At 46.1% G+C, this 23,028-nt stretch overlaps 1 protein-coding gene across 2 annotated transcripts in view; it reads left to right on the top strand.

The window, feature by feature from the left end:
- Positions 1 to 20,682, top strand: part of LOC136651549 (integrin alpha-X-like) — a 37,558-nt gene extending 16,876 nt beyond the window's left edge. The window contains exons 14-30 of one of the 2 annotated variants that reach the window (XM_066628056.1): positions 2,087 to 2,290; positions 3,507 to 3,637; positions 4,703 to 4,866; positions 5,307 to 5,458; positions 7,598 to 7,729; positions 9,135 to 9,208; positions 10,044 to 10,185; positions 11,080 to 11,202; positions 12,860 to 12,939; positions 13,024 to 13,107; positions 15,809 to 15,881; positions 17,395 to 17,502; positions 17,716 to 17,784; positions 17,946 to 18,068; positions 19,131 to 19,229; positions 19,637 to 19,747; positions 20,324 to 20,682. In XM_066628056.1, the coding sequence (XP_066484153.1) occupies positions 2,087 to 2,290; positions 3,507 to 3,637; positions 4,703 to 4,866; positions 5,307 to 5,458; positions 7,598 to 7,729; positions 9,135 to 9,208; positions 10,044 to 10,185; positions 11,080 to 11,202; positions 12,860 to 12,939; positions 13,024 to 13,107; positions 15,809 to 15,881; positions 17,395 to 17,502; positions 17,716 to 17,784; positions 17,946 to 18,068; positions 19,131 to 19,229; positions 19,637 to 19,747; positions 20,324 to 20,401 (1,947 nt within the window). In that variant the 3' untranslated portion in view covers positions 20,402 to 20,682. The remainder of the gene's footprint in view (positions 1 to 2,086; positions 2,291 to 3,506; positions 3,638 to 4,702; positions 4,867 to 5,306; positions 5,459 to 7,597; positions 7,730 to 9,134; positions 9,209 to 10,043; positions 10,186 to 11,079; positions 11,203 to 12,859; positions 12,940 to 13,023; positions 13,108 to 15,808; positions 15,882 to 17,394; positions 17,503 to 17,715; positions 17,785 to 17,945; positions 18,069 to 19,130; positions 19,230 to 19,636; positions 19,748 to 20,323) is intronic. The other variant, XM_066628057.1, reaches the window with a different exon arrangement.
- Positions 20,683 to 23,028: the final 2,346 nt, after the last annotated feature.

The raw sequence follows: 23,028 nt of genomic DNA, 5'->3' as shown, positions 1-23,028 counted from the left end.
GGGCAATGCCCTCGGTGGTGGGTGTGGTGATGTACCATTGTCGCACCCGGTTTTTGGGTATAACTTTTGATAGAATAGAAATATTTCAATGTGGTTTGTTTCATTGCATTCGGCATGATGGTATTATTCAAATGATGGCATTCGAAAAATATGAAGATTTTATCAATTTTGTCCAGTAGTGGTGTCAACCCCCCCCCCGGTATGTGTCACCTGGTGCGGCCTGCACCCCCTAGCAACACCACTGGGTTGTTGAACACTTCAAGCAGTTAAACTTGTTGGTCGGACAAATTCTGTTCATTCTGTCATCTACTAGTGGTACAGAATCTCATGTGTAATAGACTGTAGTAGACTGATGATATCCTGATATGGTTATGGATGCTAAACTAGATCAGGACAGAGAAGCATCTCCCCAAATCTCTATCTCAGGCCATTTTATAAAAATCCTTTCTATTCTCCTTTTCTTGTATCATGTTATAGTGTAGCAAGAGCTCTACCCCACCCCATTCAATAAATGTATCTTTTATTGTCTTCCATAAACATGTCAAAGGTTACTTTGCTCCTCCATATAATTGATTTCCTCTGCCCTTTCCATTTCCTACCTTTTTTCCTAGTGTCTCTTTGGACCAAAACACTCAATTACTTAATTAGTTTGACGAATCCATTAAACCCCTCTTGAATTGACTAATAAGGCATCCCCAATTAGCTTTTCCTCTCTTATTGAATTATCTGTCAACACCCTGAAGGGTGGTAGGAAGGGAGGGGAGCAACAAGATATGAAGAAGGACCTGTTTGTCAGTGTTATATAACAACTGCATAAGAGGGTAGGAGATGGAGAGGAGATTTTTATTGTGACAAAAATGAAATGAAAAACTTATTGGTAAACATTAAATAAAGCTATTTTAATATAAGTACACACAACACCAGAACCAGGGGACATCCACTAAAATTGAGTGTTGGAAGAGTTAGAACAGACAAAAGAAAATATTTCTTTACTCAGTTAATCTGTGGAACTCCTTGCCACGGGTTGTGGTGATGGCATCTAGCCTAGATGCCTTTAATAGGGGATTGGACAAACCTCTGGAGAAAAAACCCATCACTGCTTACAAGCCATGATGTGTATGTGCAACCTCCTGATTTCAGAAATGGGCTATGTCAGAATGCCAGATACGAGGGAGGGCACCAGGATGCAGTTGTCTTGTGTGCTCCTTGGGGCATTTGGTGGGCCACTGTGAGATACAGGAAGCTGGACTAGATGGGCCTATGGCCTGACCCAACGGGGCTGTTCTGATGTTCTTACGTACTTTTAAAATAGCAAAGCATCTCAAAAATTTTTTAAGATGTTTTGCGTTTAGTCACACGTGGAAGGGAAATGCCTCTTTTAAGGATCAAATAAGATATTTGGGGCAACTGCACGCATGTTAAATATGTGCTTGCCCATCACCTGTAAAGTGGGTCTACCTTTTATACCAACAGGTATAATGTAGAGGAAGGGATTAAATCTGTCCTACTTTCCAACCATACCTAGTTGTGCTTGGCTGGTTTGAGCAGTTGGTTTGAGCAGTCTTCTCCCTGCCTGACTCAGTTAAGCTGCTGGAGCTGGAAGAAAGTGTTGTAAGGGAGCTGGGTGGGGTTCATATCATCCCCCTTGTGATCCTTCTGGTGTAAAAAGTAGAAATGACCTCTTCCTCCCTCAAATTAGTAAGGAAATGAGACACCCATGTCTAACATAATGCAGGTTGCTTCAAATGTCTAGCTTGCCCCTAAGAAGGTGTCAGCTACAGAATACACATTCATCATCTAAAAATAAAAAAGAGATTTTTTTTTCCCTGCAAAACGTTTTTTAGTCATATACACATTTATGCCAATTTAATTGTTTAACCAATTACAGCTCTTTGGTTTAACTGAGTGAGCTTTCTTAACTTGGGATCACCATCTTTCTTAGTTCCTTCTTCTTCTTAGACTGTGGATCCCACTGCAGATCTCTCCCTGATTTTGGTCCAAGTAGGAAGCCTCTCCCAGCAGTTGTGCTGACCCTCTACTCTACCAGCTCACAAGGCAATTACTTGTAAAACATGCTTCATTCTAGGGTCGTCTTGTTCACCTTCAGACGCTTCGTGGGAACTTTGGCAACCGGCTGGGCCGTTTTGGAGCAGCACTTTCCTCTTTGGGGGATGTGAGCGGGGATGGCCTTGTGGATGTGGCAATTGGAGCCCCTCTGGAGGATGACAATCGTGGGGCTGTTTACATCTTCCTGGGAGAAATGGACAGGCTGAAGGAAAAGCACAGCCAGGTCTGATTGGCATTTAAGAAGGGGGGAGTATTGTGAATAGTCTGCTTAAGCTAAGAGAAGCAGCGTAGTTCAGGAGTTAGAAAACAAGCCTTGAACCTAGGAGACCCAGGACAAATCCCACTTCTTGCCATGGATTCCTCATCAAGTCAACATCTGTGACATCTCAGCCTCATCTGTGAAGTGGGAATAATATGGTGACCGACTTCACAAGGTTGCTGGGAAGGCAAATGCATTCAGGCCTAAAAGATGTTACATTCCCCCTTCCTGTTGCCATTTCATTGCTGCCTTATTGGGTTCTCCCCATTTTTGTAGTACTGAATACCTGTGAAAATATAGTACAGCAGTCAGAAAACATCTTGCCACCCCTGGCCCAAAAATGGATTCTTATAGTACTAGGAGCACCGTTTTGCATTTTAAGGAGTATGTCTGTATGTCTCATCTGTGAAAACACAGGAAATAGGAAGAGTTGGAGACAAAGTGAAAGCCATTCCACTTGCAGGTTGAATGGCAGGCAGGTGGGTTGCACCATGCATTCTCCTCCTGCTATTTGGATGGATTTTGCTGGGGGTGAGGAATGTGTTTGAGGAATTCCTCTTCCCTTCCTTGCAGCAGCTTAGCAGAGAGCATGCACTCTCTTTCCCTAAACTTCTTGGGGGGGGGGGCACAGGGAACCTTTTTCTAAGTGATGAATGCTGCTTAGAGAAACATGTACATGTATTTTTGTTTAAAGAATGTGTGTGTGTATTTAAGAAATGCAAGAGGGATCTGAAGAGGGATTCTTGCAAGAAATGCAAGAGGGATCTGAAGGCCTTAGGAGTGGACCTCAACAAGTGGGAAACCCTGGCCTCTGAGCTGCCCGCTTGGAGGCAGGCTGTGCAGCATGGCCTTTCCCAGTTTGAAGAGACACTTGGCCAACAGTCTGAGGCTAAGAGGCAAAGAAGGAAGGCCCATAGCCAGGGAGACAGGCCAGGGACAGACTGCACTTGCTCCCGGTGTGGAAGGGATTGTCACTCCCGAATTGGCCTTTTCAGCCACACTAGATGCTGTTCCAGAACTACCTTTCAGGGCGCGATACCATTGTCTTTCGAGACTGAAGGTTGCCAACATGGCATTTAAGAAATGGGGGAAGGAACAAACCAAGCTGAGGATGCTTCTGTATAATCTTTGGATGTGCCCTAACCTCACTCGTCTTTCTCTCCCCACTCCATCTGGGTAGCGGATTCCTGCTGCTGAGCACTTTCCCAAGCTCCAATTTTTTGGTCAGTCCATTCAAGGAAAGCTGGACCTGAGCGGGGATGCCTTGACTGACCTGGCTGTTGGGGCACTAGGAAATGCCGTGCTCCTTCGGTAAGAATGGGGCAGTGGATTGGGGGGGGGCCACAAAAATGGGTTTTAGACATGATTAGAGCTCTCTTCACTCTGCATCCCCAAATTCTAGATCACTGGTTCTCAAACTTTTTAGAATGACAATCTGTCAGGACCCACCGGAAGTGATGTCATTAACCTGAAAGTGATATCATGACTTCAGGTGACATCACCAAGAGGATAATTTTAATGCCCTTCATACTACCCAGTTGAATTAAATTAAGTAAATAAATTAAAAGTGTACAATAAATATGTTAAAAAATTTATTTAAAATAAAGGAGAACCCTCCTAACCCTCCCAAGCAGATGCTAATCTGTTTAAAATAAATTCCCCAAACATCCCAAAGGCTGCAATCCTATGCACACTTACCAGGGAGTAAGCCCCATATATTCTTAAAACCATATACAGAGGACCAGTTAAAAGTACAGATCTGTAACATTTCCCCAAATAAAGTCACCTACCATGGTAGCATCAAGTATATTATATTAAAAATAAAATACTCATTCAACAAATAGGGACCCACAACCCACCTAGTGAGTCCTGACCCACAGTTTGAGAAACGCTGATCCAAATTCTGCATCTTGAATTAAATTAAGCCAATTTGCATCCCCTGTAAAATGCTTGTAACTGACATGGCCAAGACACTTGCATTACCTTGGCACAGCCTGGCTTGTAGCACAGTGTCCAGCTGACATTGAACCTGCAGGGGGTGTTGAGACAATGACTGGATCTTTTGGTCATGTGGTAGAAAGTGGGGTGGGAAATCCGTGGTTGCCATGCCAGTCTGCTATGAGTGTGGATTTCTTAATTGGCGCCTAACTGAGTGTACTTGGAAAGGGAGAAGCCTGTTGAATATCAAGCAGAGATAACTGGGAACACTTAATAGGTTTGCCTTCTCTCTGCCACACCCGTGCATGTGAATATGTCAGCCTCGGTAGAGCTGGGGTAGGAAGGGGCTTGAGCTTCAGGACTGGATCCGATCACTGTTTCGAGGTGCTGCTCACATTTTGTTTGGAAGAATCACAAATCGGCTCTCCGGCTTTTCAGGTCCCGGCCCATTTTCACTATTATCTCTTTGCTGAATTTCTCATTCCCGTTGGTCCCCATGGATGATCCTAACTGTGCAAATGGGATGGTTTCAGGAGTTGGCTCTCGTGGCAGCGTCCATCTTTGCATCAGTCTGAAACTCCTTACCACAAAATGGAACCTCGGTAAAGTCCTTCATTCAGGCGTTGAATTCATTCCTCCTTTTGCTCAGTGATTTTTCTATCTCTTTTATTGATGTTTGAATCAAATGTTATCTTTTTCATGTATTTGTCTATTCACTTACTCGCTCCTTGGCTTTCTCATTTCTTATTTCCCCTCTTTTTTCATCTGTCATTTTTTCCTGAGCTGTTGTTTCTTGCATTCATTTGTGTTTTTAAAAAAAAAACTGTTTCCCATATTCATTTTGTTCTGCATTTTAAATTCTGTCGACCAACCCTTTTTGTCTCATTCCTTTTTCTCAGTGATTCCCTTCTTCATTTGTAGTCACTCCGGATGTTAACTTGCTCATTCTGTGAATCATTTGCTGCGTTCCTCCATGATTTCATTTATCCACGTACATTCTGCTCCTTTGATTCATTTTATTTGGTTATTTATTTTTTTCTAGGTGTTCTCAAAGCCCCAGTCTCTTACGATCTCTGGATTGATGCTAACCAGTCCCTGCCACGCCTGACGCTAGAGAATGAGGCACACAGCCTTTCAGAAACCATCCAGGTTGGAACTGAGCGAGTTTGTATCACAAAGGTCATTCATGCTCAGGTAGGTCTCCATCCAAGGCATCCCACGGAATCCTGGGAATTGTAGTTTGACCAAACTATAATTTCCTGGATTCTTTGGGGGAATCTGTGGCAGTTCAGGTGATATAAAACTTTTTTTCAACTTTGCAGAGCAGACAGCCAGTTGGGAAAGCACAGCTTGATAGAACCTCACATTAGAACACCTCATAGTGCTAGCATCCACCCATGGGGGGAAATGTTTGAGTAGAGCAGGAGTTTCTAAACTATGGCCCGGGGGCCACATCTGGTCCCCCACAAGATTTATCTGGGCCACAGTAACTTAAAATATTTTTACTGCTTTTTTTTCTTTTGCTGACATTTGACATTTTTATTTATTATATATCATTTCTCAGTTTAAGCATGGCATTGTTTCTTTGTAATGATCACATTTCTATTTTGCTCTGAATCATATCATTCTGATTACAAAAAATATCCAACTAAACCTTATTCATTCATTTAAATTTCATTCATACATTTACAAACTTGATTTTTTTTTGGGGGGGGGGGGCCTGTGAAAAGGTGTATGGTGTGACCCTTGTACTGAAAGGTTTGGAGACCCCTGGAGTAGAGTAGACTTCAGGTTTCCTGAGGCTCCTTGAGCATCACAACTTGGACTGAGCTAAGCTCTGCTCCCCATCCAGCTCACCCACTCTGCAGCACCCTTTTCAAAGTAAACTTTGACAGTTGGTGCTGCTGATTGAAAGAAGTACTCCAGGATTTGGTAAGCAAAGATCTACCTACTTCCTGGGTGGAACTCCAGAGACCATCACCATCACTTCTGGGAGTGAGCCCTGCTTCACCTATCTGTCATAAACTTAGGGGGGTTTGGGGTACTCAGAGTTCTTGGTTCTCGAACCCTAAAGCCCTCAAGGGCCCTCTGTTCAGTAGTACTGCCACCACCCTGTATGTGCCAGTGCCTCAGTCCAGGGACACTGAGACTCTCTAGGCTTAATTCTGTCCCTTGCAGGCACTGAGCGCTTTCTCCAATTAAAGCTTCAGTCCTCAAGTTACTAGACCTCAATGAGCACTTGGTAGCTTGCTGAACGGCTAGGCAGGATTCTGAACCTTTGTCCCCAACAGACAATGAAACAGCTTAGTAAAAGATATTTTAGTTTATTAAGTACATAAGGTTACATAAGGCAGCAAATGCTAGAGGCATAAACATCTAGGAAACATATCAGCAATAAAATAATAAAGCTAGCTGGCTATCTCTATTAATCCCTATCTCTCACCTGGGTCAGCATCTCTTGTAGATCTTTTAGCTCCAGGGCTACCTATGAGGCCAGGTGCCCATGGTGGACAATGGAGCTCACACGCATGCAGGATATTGTACCCGAAACTCTGTCCAAAAAGGAACCGGACATACCCCTTGGGCACTCACTATTATACTTCTCATGCTAATAGTACTGAGGTGACTTCATACTATTTAGACTGTCCAATCAGAAACTTTTGAGAATGGAACCTTCTTGAATTTAACCTGGTTGCTAACTCCTCCTAGTTCTTACCCCTCCCAAATGGAGATCCATAGCTGCACTCCATCACACTTGATCAGGCGCCTCTCTGTCTACTAAGGTGCTAAACATTCCAATGGGTTGTAATTCTTGTTATCTGTCCTTTCTGGCCAGCAAAGGAGAGACAACAATCCTTTTGTTTATTTACTCACATGCAGCTTTATTTACCCACATTCTTGCAGCTAAGAACTGCTAGCAACTTCTCTGTTACTGACTTAGTTTGGTTCAGGCTTCACATGCTAACCTAGGCCTAACATGCACTTATTCATGACACTATCCAATTCCACTCTGCAGCAACTTTTTGACAAAAACCTAGTTAAGCGGCCATCTGTAGGAAGTTCCTGTTGGGACTGGTTATGGGCAGCATATTAGTTTTTTTTTATAACTTTTTTAAAGGTTTTTTTTAAGCTTATGTCTAAAAAAGGCATTTTTAATTTCATTTGGCTCACAATTGGGTTTGTGAGTCCCCTTTAGGGCAGACATCTTTGCATTTGGAAAAAGCACTGTAAGCTGCTCTGAACCCATGGAATAGACATGAGTTCTACTACTCAATCTATGACATAAAGTACTTTTTCAATCTATGACATAATGTACTTCTTAATGTCCTTCAGCTTTGCCTGGATGACACATTCTCACCACTTGTGGTGCGAGCAAACTTCTCAGTTCAGGAACAACCAATCGCCTCTGCCAGGAACCTAAGACCCTACTATGACCTTGGACCTAACTTGCCCATTGAGATCAAGGTATTCCTTCCAAATCTCTTACTGTCATTCCGTCACTTGGGACAAACATCTCCTCCACCAAAGGGACAGGCCAGCTCTGAGCAGTTGGGAGTTTCACACCAATTGAATCCACTCCATTTTTATCATATCTTTTCTCCAACAGCTTGGGGTGTGTGTGTGTATATGCAAGTGATCTCATTTCTAGTTTCACAAGACCTATTGATACTGAGAGAGATTGGCTCAAAACCACCTGGTGAGTGTTGTGGCCAAACAGAGACCTGAATCCAGGCCTCTGCAAGTCCAGTCCAACACCTTGTCTACTCCCCCAGCCATCACACTGGTTTACCATAACACACTTCCTTCGCTTGTGCCCAACCCTAGCTGGTTTGGCTTGGGAGAAGACCTGTTAAAGAGCTATCTCTTTCCACACACAGCAGCAGGTTAATGATTTCTCAGGAATATAGGAAATTGGGGCTGCGAGCCTGGTGTGAAGGCACCTAAGCCTTATTGAAGAGACAATGAGGTTGAGTGGTGTAATGAAGCCAGAACTAGTGGTGACAAAGCGATGATGTCATCAGGCAGCGTCCTGTCCCCAGGAGCATCCATGCCTTTCCCCACAACCCAGGACTGGCCTGCCTCCCCCATTGCCTGCTCCTCTCTCCAATCCCCTCTCTCAGCTGCTCAGAGGGTGGGACCAGGCAGAGAGTGGGACCAGGGATCAGAACAGGGAAGGAGTAAAGCGGCTTCTCAAGCCATCCACGTCTTCTCCTGCGTTTTGATCCCTGGCCTGCCCTCCAACTTTTCAGTACAGATGACCAAGAGAGGAGTTCAGTGAAAGCTGCAACAATTGTTGCCACTGTCCAAAAGTAAGAAAGGGACAGGGGTGGAGGGAGCCAGGATGAGAAGGACAATCAGATGCAGACAGAAAACCTGTTGGGGCTCTGTCTACTGAGGTGGAAAAAAAAACCAACCTGGATTTGGGCAGACTCAATGCACAGAAGGACAAATGGAAGAAAAACTGGGGTAGGGACGTGGCCATGGGGGGTGTGTGGTTTTTGCACTCTCAGGTTTGCCAGGGCACCACAGGGCCTAGGTCTGGTCAATGCCTAGACCGGAGAGTGCCTGGGAACATTGCGTATGCTGCCTTGAGGTCCACAGAGGAAAAGTGAAACACAAATGCAATTCATATATGTCCAGATGCAGCATTGTGATAGATACCAATTACTTGAATGTTGTGCTGTGTTTAACAACAATGAAAGACACCCCCCCCCCAATAAAACCATACTGAGATCTGCAGTGCAGATTTGGCCCTGTCTGTTCATAGACCCATTCAAGCCTCCATCAGTCTCCTTCCACATGTCCCTCAGGTGTGAACTCCTTCCTACACGTTCCATTTGACTTCTGTTGCTCTTTCTTCTGTTCTCAGGTTCCCTTCAAACAAAACTGCGGGCCCGATGATGTTTGTGTGCCTGATCTTCGGGTCTCTTTCAACTTCTCTGGGTGAGCAACGTCTTCAACACCTACAATTGCTATTGCAGAACATTTTGCAGCCCCTATCAGTGGTGCCCCGCGATCCCTTGCAGAGGTGCCAAGTGGTACAGGAAACAATTGGTGCTCTGCAGTTACCCATTATGATGTTGTAGGCAGGGAATTCTGGGGTGTAACTGGCATGGATTGGCAGGTACTGGATTGGATTGCGCTAGCCAAGTGGTGGGTCCAAATCCCTTGTAACATCGCAAGGAGTGATCCCCTCCTGTGATACACACTTTGGTGTCTCTAGTAGACTTGGGAATGTGAAGGACCATCTCCTGTATATACCTCCCCTCAATTGGCATTCAGTTTCAGAAGCTTCTCTCCCCTTTGATGGTTGTATTGCTTCCTTGGAACATCTTGCCTGTTCAGGCAGGCTCCTACTTGGTAACCTTTCATTGCTGGGCTGAAACATGGCTTTTGAGAAAGCTTTTCATGTAAGTAGATCAGTTGCTGTTGCTTGACTGTGTGGTTTTTGTAACGTTATTTATGGATGATGATGATGTATTGTAGTTCCTGACACATGTCACTCCAAAGTGCTTTTATTGCTTTAATTAATGTTTAAAAATTTTCCTGCATTTTAAGAGTTTTGGTGCTGCTAGCACTCACTCTGAACGCTGATGCAGCTGACTACCCAGTTAATTGACCAAGTGCTTTGAAATCCTTTTTCTTGTAAGTCCTGTGCTGTAGGTATTGATGACCACCCTCATTTTACAGAGTGGGGAACTGAGGTAAAGAGATAGGATCTTGCCCAAGGCCCACTGAGGGTATGCCTGAAGCAAATACTTCCCTCATTGCATTTCAGGTCAAAGGGTCTTAAACTGAGTCCAAATTTCATACTGAACATAACATTGAAACTAGAAAATGTGGGAGAGATGGCGAACAACTCAGAACTTTCCTTTCACTATTCCCCTGTTGTGTCCTTCAGGAGGGCTTCAGTGCTTCAGGTGAGTAGGAGGAATGATTTGGGGGGCAGGGTAAGGAGAGGAAGGATAGGAAAGATTGGAAAGTGCACACCTGAGGTTAATTTATCTGCCAAACTGGGTCAGGCCGAGGGCCCAGTGAGTGATTTAGAGTACCCAGTGCTGCTCCATTTCAGTATACCATAGTTGCATTCCCCATTTCCTTGTTCAATGAGAGATTCCAGTGCCAGCACTAGTTTAGTTTCCTTTGCATGAGAGAGAGAGAGAGAGAGAGAGAGAGAGAGAGGCAGCTGACATCCCCGCCCCCCAATTTCAGTTGGAAACTCTCTGTTTGCACCCAGTCCCATTCCAAATGCCAAAATTGCTGTTTCTTACCTACACAGAGCACAAACCCTCCCCTTAGCGGTGTCACCTTCCCCAAGCCCTGACAGACCCAGAGAGGTTGGTTCCCCCAGCAATCAAGTCAGCATCTCCAAGCCATTCATTCCCACTAATAAAACCTCAGCAGGCCATTCTGGACTGTTAGCCAGTAAGCTGCCTGACAAAGGCAGGGTCAGCCAGCAGACTTATAATGGTATTGTCATATTGCCATTTTGAAAAAAAGGGAATCTGATCAATAGTCTGTGTAAAAACTCAAGCTTCTGTCTCTATCTATGCTTGGAGCCAGAGGTTTTCAGGTTATGTTGGCAGCCCCAACCACAAATGGGCTCTACAAATAGGCCATTAGAACTACTTACAGCAGAGAGCTGTAAGCAGAGGCAGCAGCTTAACCATTCTTTGTATTGGGGGGGGGGAACCATCTCCTCTCTTAAGTCTTTGTTAATTTTTTAGTTGCTTTCTGCTTGTTCAGGGTAAATAACAGCTCAATTAATTCATTTCAATCAACCTGTGATTTTATATCCCCCCCACACCTTCAAGTCCAATTGGCGCCTGTCACCGACTTGTAAAATGCATGGATCCCAAGGAAATGCATCCGGAAATGCATCTGTTTATCACAGCTCCTGCCGGTTCAACCCGCCAGTCCTTAAGGGAGGCACCCAGGTAAGAAATGGAAGTGAGAGACTAAGAAATTAGCATGGAAGTGAAAGCACAGAGTTTTGACATGAATGACAAAATGAGAGCAACTAAGAGCCTAATCCTATCCAACTTTCTAGCTCCGGTGTAGCCACAATGCAGCCCCATAGTAAGGGAACACATGCTCCCCAGTGACTGCCCCTCCACCACAGGATGCAGTGCGCACCCCATTGGCACACCTGCACCAGCACTGGAAAATTGGTTAGGATTGGGCCCTAAGTCAGATATGGGAAAGAGAAATGCAGTGGTGTAGCTAGAGGGGGTGCAAAGCACTAAGTTTTGCAAGGAGCCTCACCAGGGTGTGCAAGCGACCCTTCCTTTTGGAGCCATTCTGGGCAGTAGGAGCACAATTTTGCAGGGAGCCTCACCGCAGTGTGCAAGTGGCCCCTCCCCCTCCCTTTCGGAGCCATTTCGGGTAGTGGGAGCAAAACAGAAGTGAATGCCTCCATTTTGCTCCCACCACCCGGAATGGCCCCAAAGGGGTGGGGAGGGGCCGCTTGTACACCGCAGTGAGGCTCCCTACAAAACTTAGTGCTTTACGCCCCCTCTAGCAATGCCACTGGAGAAATGTGAGGATGGGGTGGTGGTTGTGATACAAAGTAAATCATAAGCAGGACTGTGCCCTGGCTCTGCTCAGAATTTCATAAAGCATCTTTCATAGAACATAAGCAGAGCATGAGCTCAGCATCCTGACTAGTTTTAAAAGAAGCTTTTTTAAACAACACAAGTTTGTTGTCCACATGACTGTGAAAATAAGCTCAAAAGCACCTGGATGTGTGCAGTGAAATCTCAGGGAGATGCTTGGGACAGTTGTTAGAGGTTGTGGCATGAATGCTGTACGTCACATGCTCGTGTGTATGGGCACACACCACTCTCGTGGCCCCAGGGAAGCGATACAGTACATTCATAGCTTCTTCCCCCTCCCTATGCCTTACTCACAGCCCAATTCTATTCAGCGCTGGCGCAGCAGAGCCACAGGGCCCCTGCTGTATCCAGAGCTGAAATGGGACATGCTGGCGGTCTCCTTGGGATAAGGGAACATTTTTTCCCTTTCCCTGTGTAGAGCTCCAGCCTGCACAATGGGGCTACTCAGATCTATGCCAGCTAAATCGCTGGTACAGAACTAAGCAGCCCCATGTAGTGCTTTCACGCCCAGGACAGGGGTTAGGAAACAGTGGAGGCCTTCTCTGCCATCCCCTCTCCCCTCCTGGGTCTGAAGTGCCTCCTTCCCACCTTCCCTGTTACACCTCCTCCCGACCACCCTGCCCCAGCCCTTCCGCCTCCTCCCACACTTACCGCTGGATAGCACAGGCCTTCCTGCCAGTGCTGCTTACTCTCTGGGTGTTGAAAAGTGCTTTACAGTGCTTTTATGACACCCAGCATCAGCACAGCGGTCATTGCACTAACGCTCATTGTTGGTAGGATTGGGCTCTCAGTTGGCCATCTCGACAAAATTTCCCCTGCCTATCACTAGGGTGAAAATAGGCATTTGCTGTTTCTTGGGTTGGTTTTTTAATTTAAAAAAAGGCATGTGAATAAGAGTGAACAAGACAGCAAAGGGTGAATGTGTTCAGGAAAGCCCAAGTGGATGGCCTCAAGTGTTTCTCATGTCTGTTCCCTCCAGGCCTTCCTTCAGCTCTCCTTCCGTTCTTCCAGTGGCAATTGGAGCAACAATTTTGTGTACTTCACTATCCAGGCACACAGGTAGGGGGAACTGCAGCTTCTCCATTTGGCTCTGTGGTTTTGGACTCAGTATCCCTGGCTCCACTTTCATCCTTTGCCTTCCAGTCAAAATGAGAAGGACACGCTGAGCGACAACGAGGCCACGGAGCAGCTGCCCGTGTTGCGTCCAGTCGACATCATTCTGGAGAGGTACTCCCACCCCTCCCTGATTTTTTCTCTCTCTCCCATTTCCATCCTCTTCCTTCAGAGCCTGATTTCCCTGGAAACCCAAGAATGAGGGAGCAAGAGGGGGCCATTGCTCTGTGCAGCCACTTCCCCGAGCAGTGAGGCGTTGCAGGGACAGTATCATTGGGTTTGGTTCCTTTGAATGAGAGAGAGTGTCCTGGAGAATTATTCTGGGGCTTGTGTAATAACTGCTTTATTTACAAATACACAAGCAGAAGATGAGTGGAGACTAGCAGGGTATTCTCCTACAAAGCAGCAGACCCACCACCCTAAGTCCAATCCCCAGAAAGTGGTCCTCTGCTACAAAGGTGCTTTCAGCCCCCTTCAGCTTTCTCTCCACTTCAGACTGGAGACTGCTGATTCCTCATAAGAACATAAGAACAGCCCCACTGGATCAGGCCACAGGCCCATCTAGTCCAGCTTCCTGTATCTCACAGCGGCCCACCAAATGCCCCAGGGAGCACACCAGATAACAAGAGACCTCATCCTGGTGCCCTCCCTTGCATCTTGCATTCTGACATAACCCATTTCTAAAATCAGGAGGTTGTGCCTACACATCATGGCTTGTACCCTGTAATGGATTTTTCCTCCAGAAACTTGTCCAATCCCCTTTTAAAGGTGTCCAGGCCAGTCACCATCACCACATCCTGTGGCAAAGAGTTCCACAGACCAACCACACGCACATTGCTACATGCATGTCTGCCCCCTTCCTCAAACTTGAATGGCATCCTGTTAAAACAGATTTCTAGCTTTCTTTGATTCCCATCAGCTGCCCCTTCCAGGTAATACCCAGGAATTTGCCCTGTAAAACAATTGACCAGTCACCAATTTTGGCCCCCTCTCCCAAGAATGCTCAATAAGCAACCTGTGAAGTATGGGGGTAGAGCCATATCTCAGGGGCAAAGCACATTCTTTGCCTGAAAAAGGACCAGTCCCTGCCAGCTGCACTGAAGAATGTCAGGGCCAAGACCAATTTTGGCCAGAGACTTTGGAGATGTGCTGGTATCCCAGCCAGTGCATACTGCAGTACCTTCAAAGCCTCCCCTGGAAAGAGCAAAAAGGGAAAGTAAGCTCTAGGAGAGCAAGGGGTGTGCCTGACCAAGGCAATTCTCCACTTCAGTGGGATCACAGCTTGGTCCAGGTGCCTTCTGGGGTGGCTGTGACAGACACCGCCAGAAAGCGTGGTTGCTACCACCAGAAAGAGACCCTCCCCTTCCTTCTTCCTGGATGAGTCCAATGACTGATGTTCCCTCAGCACAGAAGCTGTTGCTAAAGAAGCATTCCATGAGCCAACTGACCTGACAAGCCCCAGCTCTTCTGCATCTATACTAACAGCAGAACCTTATACCATTAGCCACAAGCCATCTATAGCTTTTCCCATAGATGCGAAGGTTATAAAGGTCACAGACTGTACAATCAGGGCTCCCCATTTGGATGAACAGGTTCTAGTTCCTAGACCCCTCCATGTCACCCTAGGACAAGGGAATCAATGCACTCAGGACTGTTGCCAGGCTGGATTTCTGTCCTCTGAAGTGGTGTACATCAGCACAACAGAACATCCAGGGGAATAAAAATCAACACAAGGAATCTTTCTATGTGCAGTACCATTCAAACATTTTAGTCCCCCCTAACTTTAGTCTGAAGTGGTTCAGCCTGATGAGATAATTTCAATTAATGTGCCATTTTCCTCCATATGGCCATATGGAGTAGTATATAATCTAATTACAAAATGCAGTAAAGCATAATCAACAAAAGAAGCCAGAGGAATTAAAAGAACAACACCCAATCCCAAGCAGTGGTGTCACAAGGGTTTGTGTCACAAGGGTCAGTGCATCACCCCTATGATGGACCTCCTCCCATGTGTGGGGTGGAGCAACGCCCAGGCTGTGGGTGTGGCAATGTACCTTTGTCCCACCCTGCTGGTATTTTGGCTATAACTTTTGATAGAATAGATATATTTTGACATGGTTTGTTTCATTGAATCTGCATGACTTATGCATTGATTGATATGTAACATGATGGAACTATTCAAAAACACAAAGATTTTAAAAATTTTGGCAAGCAGCAGTGTCACCCCCCCCACCATGTGCATCGCCTAGTGTGGCCTGCACCCCACATACCCCCAGCGACACCACTGATTCCAAGAGAGTCTCCCACCTCAGTTTATTCTGAGAATAGTTGGCAACTTTCAGTCTCGAAAGGCTCTGGTATCACACTCTGAATGGTGGTTCTGGCACAGCGTCTAGTGTGGCTGAAAAGGCCGATTCGGGAGTGACAATCCCTTCCACGCTGGGAGCAAGTGTAGTGTGTCCCTGGTCTGACGATAGAACCCATCTAAAACCTGGGAGTTGTGGGGGGGGGGGGGCGGCTTCACATGAGGCTGCTGATTGTGTAGTATCAACCTGAGTGAGCTGAAAAGAGAGAGAAAGGACTGGAGTCACACATACCCTGAATGCCTGGTTTTAATGGGAAGCTGCCAGCTGGCTGTGTTTCTCCATGATGCCATTGCCCTTTCTGCTGACACTGTGATGGCACAAGCCCTACATGTCTTGCACTGGCAATTCAAATGGCAAAATGTTCAGTTTAATATGTATTGCAGCAAATAAGGCCAACTTTGGAACTTGGGCCCCCATGGTGACCCATATGAACGTTTGTCCTTCTCCAGGCTTCCGTCCACAAAACATCTCAATTTCTCTACAGAGGTCTCAGAGAAGAAGATACTCACACATGCCTATAAGGTAATGTACTTGTCCTATCCACCCATTTCTGGGTGCACAAAACCCCTTTCACTTGCCCCCCCCCCCACACCACAACTCAAACCCTCCATTCATTGTCTCCCACTATGCTTTAGCTAAGGGAATGCTGCTCCCTGTATGAGACTATTGGCCCTTTAAGATCTGAGGGAGGGAATCAATTCCCTTCTTTAAGGAGGTGTTGTGGGAAACCAATGTAGATACTTCCCTCTACACCCATTCCACCCCCCTGGAGCCAGTTCCCGAATGAGATGAGCTGCTGTCATTTTTGTGGGAGTTGCAAGATACTCTTTTTGTAAGTGATGCATTTGATTTATGTGAAATTAGGGCTGCTCTTAGTGGGAGGCAGTCCTCAACAAAGTGCCCTCCAGTAGGGCCCCCTGAAAGTATTCGCAAGGGTGCTCTTTTTTGTTTGTTTTGCTGCCATGATGCCATAAAAGGAGCATCTCCCCACACGAACCCAATCTGCTCTTCCCTTCCCTCTCCCATGAGATGGTTTGAGAGGGTCTTTGGGGATCTGGTAGGTCTCCTCTGTGATTACCAAGGCTGGGAAGCCACTCAGAGCGGTCTCCCTGATCTGCTCCTACGAGAAGTGGGTGAGCCCTTCATTCATGCATGAATGTGATGCATCAATAAAGAAGCAGAGGCAAAAGCCCAGAGCATCCCTGTGCATGAACTTAAAGTGCCAAGGGCTGCTGATGTCATATCTGATAGGATGCGTTAAGACCACCTGGGCATTGCATCCCACCCATTTAACTTACCAGGAGGACTTGGCTGCCAGTTGGTGGGCACATGCCAGCCTCAGCAGAAGAGTTGGCCAGAATCCTTTGTTTCTGGGGAGCTCTAGATACAAAATGGCATCCACATTCTGTTGGTGCAACCTTGGTATGTGGCTCTTTGGTAATTTTGTATGGAATAGATAGAAGGATTTTCTTTTCCCTCTCACAAAACACCAGAACAGGACACTAAAATTGAGTGTTGGGAGAGTAAAAACAGACAAAATGTTTCTTTACCCAGTGTGTAGTTAGTCTGTGAAACTCCTTGCCACAGGACGTGGTGCTGCGTCTGGCCTGGATGTCTTTAAAAGGGGATTGGGCGGGGGGTATTTTGGGTAGGGAAGGGTGGGCAGTGAGTAGGCTGCTGGGCAGACTGGACCCGGGTGGGGGGTGGGGTGGGACCAGCACTTGGGCCGGATACTAACCTCCCTCCTGAGCAGCCCAGAATTACACTGAATTGGTGCGATTTCGCTGGTGCAGATCCAAGTAGCCCCATTGTGGTGGCTGGGGCATTACTCAGACTAAAGTTCCCTTACTCTGAGTTTCACTCCTTCCAACTCGTAACCTGTGCTGGATATGGCACAGGCCAGTTGGTCTGCCTATTCCAGTGCAGGTTAGGGTTTGGCTGCCAATTTCCAAAAATAGAGGGGAATCAATGATTTTTGCCATGACAGTCTGTCTCCCCCCACCCCATTTATTCATCTCTTCTGCTGTTCTGGTAGGTCAAGAAGTTGGACACAAATGTCATACCAGTCAACGTGACCTTTGAGCTTCCCTCACAGATTGAACTGGGCTTCATCTGGAATCTCTCGAGCCACCCAAATGATAAGGTGAAAACAACATTGGGACACTATAACAGGGGCTTGTAGACTATGATCCTGTGAGGTAGAACCACTGACAGGGAGTGGTTTGGAGCAATGATTGCTGGGGCTGAGTAGAAAGTAAAGGATGGCAGGTGGAAAGCATGGATTTGGGCGACAGGGAATGATGATGAAAGGATTCATATACTCCACAGACTCACAGTTTCTTATTTTTCCTTCCAGTACGCATGCACTGAGTGGGAATCCAGGCTAATGGGAATCCAGGATAAGGGCCTCAAAGAACCCATCACAGTAAGAACCAAATTAAGAACATGGTCATCTCTGGGGCACTTAGTACTTGTTTATGTAAAGTTTCCTCTAACCCAAATCAGAAATGCTGCTGCTCTCTTGGACACAGGAGCACTGACACCAATGTATCTGGGGGTTTTTTTTGTGTTTTGTTTTTTTGACAGAGAGGATGCAGAGGGGCCTCTGCCTGCACCAGAGTTCAGTGCCTGATTCCCAGCCTCTCTCAGGGAGAGTCAATCAAGTTCACTTTTTCTGGGGAGTTTTACAGACCAAAAAATGCTCCCAAGGTAAGTGGTAAGGAATACTGCAGTGTATTGGATGGGGTTGATGGTGCCTCTGGATAAAAGAGTTAGCTTAGGGTTCTGTTCTTGGATCAGCATCCTCCAAAACAGAGGAAATCTGCAAGCACTTTGAGAAGTCTGGAAAATGATAGAAAGATGAATCTGCTACCATCAGTATAGTTTGGTTCTTTTCTCCCTGGTCCAGTTCCACAACCAACACTCAAAATCTGCTGATCAAAAACAAGAGCTCTTTCATTATTTTCCACACCCCGTGTTATCTTTCTATCATTTTCCAGACTTCTCAAAGTGAGAAGAGCTCTTGTTTTTGATCAGCAGATTTTGAGCGTTAGTTGTGGAACTGGACCAGGGAGAAAAGAACCAAACTATACTGATGGTAGCAGATTCATGAGATAAACCTTGTCTCTCCCATCTCTCTGACTGCATTGCTCTTTTCCTTAAGAGCTGCCACTAGTTCCCTGCCTTGCTTCTCTTTATATCAGCTTCTTGTTGCAATCTTCAGCTTCAGATTTCCCCACCTGTCTGCCTCTCTCATTTATGCTCTTTTTTCAATCCCTCTGTTCTGCAGACACTTAGGAGTATTAGACATATTCACAGGGAACAGAGGTCTGTCAATGGCTCCATGGAACCTCTGTGTTAAGAGGTCATCAGTCACTGCATAGTCACTACTGGGGAGCATACAGTGGAGAGAAGGCTGTGACTGCCATGCCCTGCTTAATGGGTTTCCCAGAAGCATCAGGTTGGTCACTGTGGGAAACCGGAAGCTGGGCCAGCTGGACTAGCTGCACCTTAGTCCAATCCAGCAGGGTTTGTGTGTTCTTGTTGTGCCAAGTGTGTTTTTACAGCTTTCAGCTGCTGTGTGTTTTCTTTCCTGTCTAAACTTTTGTACACGTGAGAAATCTGTGTGTCCTGATAGAAAAGGTTATCGATTCAGGGCATTTCCTTTTGTTTCTCCCAGAGTATCCTGAAAATAAAACAGAGGTGTTTGTTTAGCTGTCTTCCCTAGAGAATAATATACTGATCCATTTAATTGGCTTGTCAATCCTACAGCTGGGGTCCCAGAGTCTCTATCTTCGTAGTGAGGCATCCCTGATGGTTGATGAGACCAAATTTTTCCTGAGTGAGCCAGAGGAATTTCAATACAAGCAGGTAACTTGGAGGGTGGGACTCCTGGGTTGCTGAAAGCTTATGGGAAGCTCGTTATGCAAATGCTGTAGTCGGCACCTAGCACAGAATTGCAGTGGGGCCCAGAACCTGTGTGAACCTCTGTGCAATCAAAGTTTTTGAGCGCATCAATGTACTTCCTCACTGCAGTCTGCCTCCCTAACTCTGGGATCCAGGAGATGGGCTTCTGGAATGCAGAGGGGGAGAATCCAGGCTGGCCTGAGCCCCAACACCTCTCTTTTTCTTGAGAGAGCAATCATTCTGTTAATCTGCCAGTTTATCCCATATAATTTGCCAGTGAAATGATCTTCTAGGCCAAATTTGGCCAAGGGAACTGGAGGAGACAGTGGTTAAGGGGCAAGAATTCCTGAGCCTCAACGCTCTCCTTACAGATCAATACCGAAGTGGAGCTAATATCACCGTTCAACTCCATTCCCATCATTGCTGGTAGTGTCATCGGAGGCATTCTACTCTTAGCAATTGTGGCAGCAATTTTGTATAAGGTAAACACCTCTAAGTTTTTACTATATGAAAAACTGAGGACCAAAACAGAAACAGGGGGTGGGGATTGGCTCTGGGCAGCAACAGTGGAGGGGGAGATTACACTGTTTCCTTGATCAAAATCTCCCAAGTCAAAGCTTTAATTAGCTTTGCAGGGCAATAACAGCAGGTATCAGAATTAAGGCTGTCTTTTTAGCTGCCTTCAGGAGTAGATTTTAATGGGAAAAACAGCCCTCCTCCTGGTGCCATTGCTCCAAACAAATTTGGTTCCACCACAGCTTCTAAGTGCTAAAAAATATGTGAGAAGATACAATCGGTTCTCCCCACTTGGTGTGTTTTCACACATTACGTTGTCTTGGGTTTTTGTGTGAATGCTTGCACATGCAGTCATTTTAGAAGGGAACCAGGGGTTTGGATCTCTCAAATGTAGGATGCAGTTAGTGCATACTGCTGCATAAACAGTGAGCATTGTGTGAATAACTGTATGTGCATACAGCACAACATTCTGTGTACATTGTACATAAACAGCATATGAGTGCATAATGTTTAAGTAGTCCTCTTCTCTCTCCCCCTCCCAGGTTGGATTTTTTAAACGCAAACATGTGCCCCAAATGGATACAAACCCAGCAGGAGCAGCAGCAGCAGCCCCCAATTGAGCCAGCTGGGCAGTCTTTTCCCTCTCCCCAAACAGTTCCTATGGGAAAGGAGGAACCATGGAGGTGGGGTGGTTTGAGAACAAGGTTATCGGCACAGGAAGGTGGAGGAGGGCAGGCTGAGAGAAACAACCTCTGGCTTCCCTGGGGGGGAGGGAGAGTGGAAGAGGGGGTGAGTAAAAAGAACAGCATGGAGGGTGGGAGCTCACACAATGAAAATAAAGGTTTTTGGACTGAAAATCGAAAAGTCTGCCATCACTTTACCCCCCCCCAAGTAAGTGAGAGCCCCCCTCCACTCTGTCTAAGGCTATCTGTGCAGCCAGTAAAGCACACAGCATGGTCCTCTTGGAACTGCCCCTTGAGGAGATAAAGTGGGGTAGTAATATAGTAAATAAAATAAACAAAAAAACTGCACCACTTTTGAATGAAGGTGGATTGTATGCTTGAGTTCAGGCTCATACAATGCTAGGAAGATGTATTCTAGCAGTCTTCTTTCTTTCCTTATCCCCATCAAAACCATGACTCGCAAGGAAAAACTGTAGGTGGGGGCTTGCATGTGTGGATGCCCCTCTTTCCCCCACCCCAACAAAAGCCTGCATATAGAAAACCAGATGTCAAGAAGGGTTTTGACGCAGCCTTTTCTCTGCTTGTCTTCATTTTCTATGTGGAAGAGCAATCCGCTTCTGCCGCAGCTGGAAATAGTACCGCCTGCACACAGGTTTATCCCTTCAGTGGGAGCTACATGGAAGGACCACACTAGACCTGGCCACCACAGCCAAGTTTATTCATGTGCCTGCCCTGTTCATGAAAAAAGTGGTTGGCTGGGTCCCATTTTAGCATCAAGAAGGGTGTAGAAGAGAGGGAAGGCATCACTTCTTGTTCAGCTCAGTTCCCATATCGGAGAAAAGTGCCCAGATAAATGGATGTAAGGGTTTACATCCATACAGGCTGGGGTGTGTAAGATTTCCTACCTGCAGATTATAATTAGCCTATTGCTTTATCCATGAGCAGGGCAGCCACACAAACATGCTACTACCGTCACCTCAGTCCTAGTCTGTACTGACCCAGCATGGCCCCAAATTTTAACATGGAAACGAAAGAGCACTTTTTGCTGCGTTATTTGGCTTGCGGTGAAGGGTGTGCATACGTGCTTGCAGAAGGAGGGAAGTGAGTTATTCGCTACAGGATTTTCTAAAATTTGCTAGCAGCAATGCAATTTCTTGCTCAAAGCAAAAATTCACGCATTTTGCATCATGCCCCTGAACTGTCCATTAGTGTTGAAAGCAGCATGTCAAGCTTTCTACGAGGCCATTTAGCTGATGGATCAGTCAGATGCGTAAATGACTGTTGGCAGAAGTGTGATTGATTTGAGGCAGGCAGTTACTTTTTGTCTGAGCCAGGAAGAAGATGGGAAGGGGTAGGAGTGGGGGATAATAGATGAGTCGAGAGTGTCTTTCCTTACCATGACATTTTAGTGCTGCTCTTTCAAAATAGAGGAAGTTGAGCCACAGTACATCTTGACAACATGTTCCCATAAATTCATAGGGACATGATTCAATCTTGTGTTGACATCTTCCTGTAATTTGTAGTACCTGCTTCAACAGCTGAATTTCAAGCTCTGATTTTCTTCAGGTTTCAAGGAGACTTGCTTTTCCTTCCCACCCAGTGGGACTGCTAAGCTTAAGCAGAGGCAGGTTGTATGTAAGTAAACAGCAGCCAAATGCACAGTGAGCCGAACAGGGACTGTGGTGGGGGGAATGGGTTAATCACTTTCTCTACTTCCACTGAGATCAGGAGGATGGGCTACTGCACAATATTTGCAAGGGCAAATAAGGCAGTTGGACTAGGGACACTCTGGTTCAAATCCTCACTTAGTCACAAAGCTTACTGGGTGACATTAAACCAGTCATCATTTGTCAGCCTAACACAGGGTAGCAGCAGTTGTTACCCTGCACATGCCCGATCTTGTCTGATCTTGAAAGCTGAGCAGGGTCAGGCCTAGTTAGTATTTGGATGGGAGACTACCTGAGATTACCGGGTGCTGTAGGCTTATAGCATAGTCTTTTGAGACTGAAGGTTGCCAACCAACCAACCAACACAGGGTTGTTTGAGGATAAAGGGAAGGGACTGAGACCCTGGCTGCTGCCTCAAGCACCTTGGAAGACAGGCTGCATGAAAGTGTCACTAATAAGCAGCTTGTTAGGTAGTAATTTTTGCAGAGCTCCCAAGCCCTGTCCTTCTCAGGGGAAATGAGGCAAGGACACAGGCAAGTTTCTTTTGGGAGTTAAACTTGCCTGCACCCTGATCTTGGTTAGTAACAACAGCACAACTCGGCTAAATCACAGCAGAGGCAGCTGGGAAGAACCCAGCCTCCAAGGAGAGGCAAGATATCCAAAGGGGCAGGAGAAGAAAGTGCCCCTTCCAGCTTGGTGAAGGCACACCCAGGCTTTGTTTGGTGTTTTTTTTAAGCAGGCACATACAAAATGTCTATGGGGCCAGAGGCAAGGCCAAACAAGCAGTCCTTGTTGTGGCATAGAACGCTGAAGCTGATCACATCATCTTCACTTGTTTTTTTCCCCACTCCCAAGGCCAGGGGCAGAAGACTATACAAAAAGAGAGAGTTAGGGAAG

This window comes from Tiliqua scincoides, chromosome 5 (genome assembly GCF_035046505.1).
Source record: "Tiliqua scincoides isolate rTilSci1 chromosome 5, rTilSci1.hap2, whole genome shotgun sequence".
In the NCBI taxonomy this organism is placed as follows: Eukaryota; Metazoa; Chordata; class Lepidosauria; order Squamata; family Scincidae; genus Tiliqua; species Tiliqua scincoides.
This window is presented reverse-complemented; position numbering and strand designations above follow the sequence as displayed.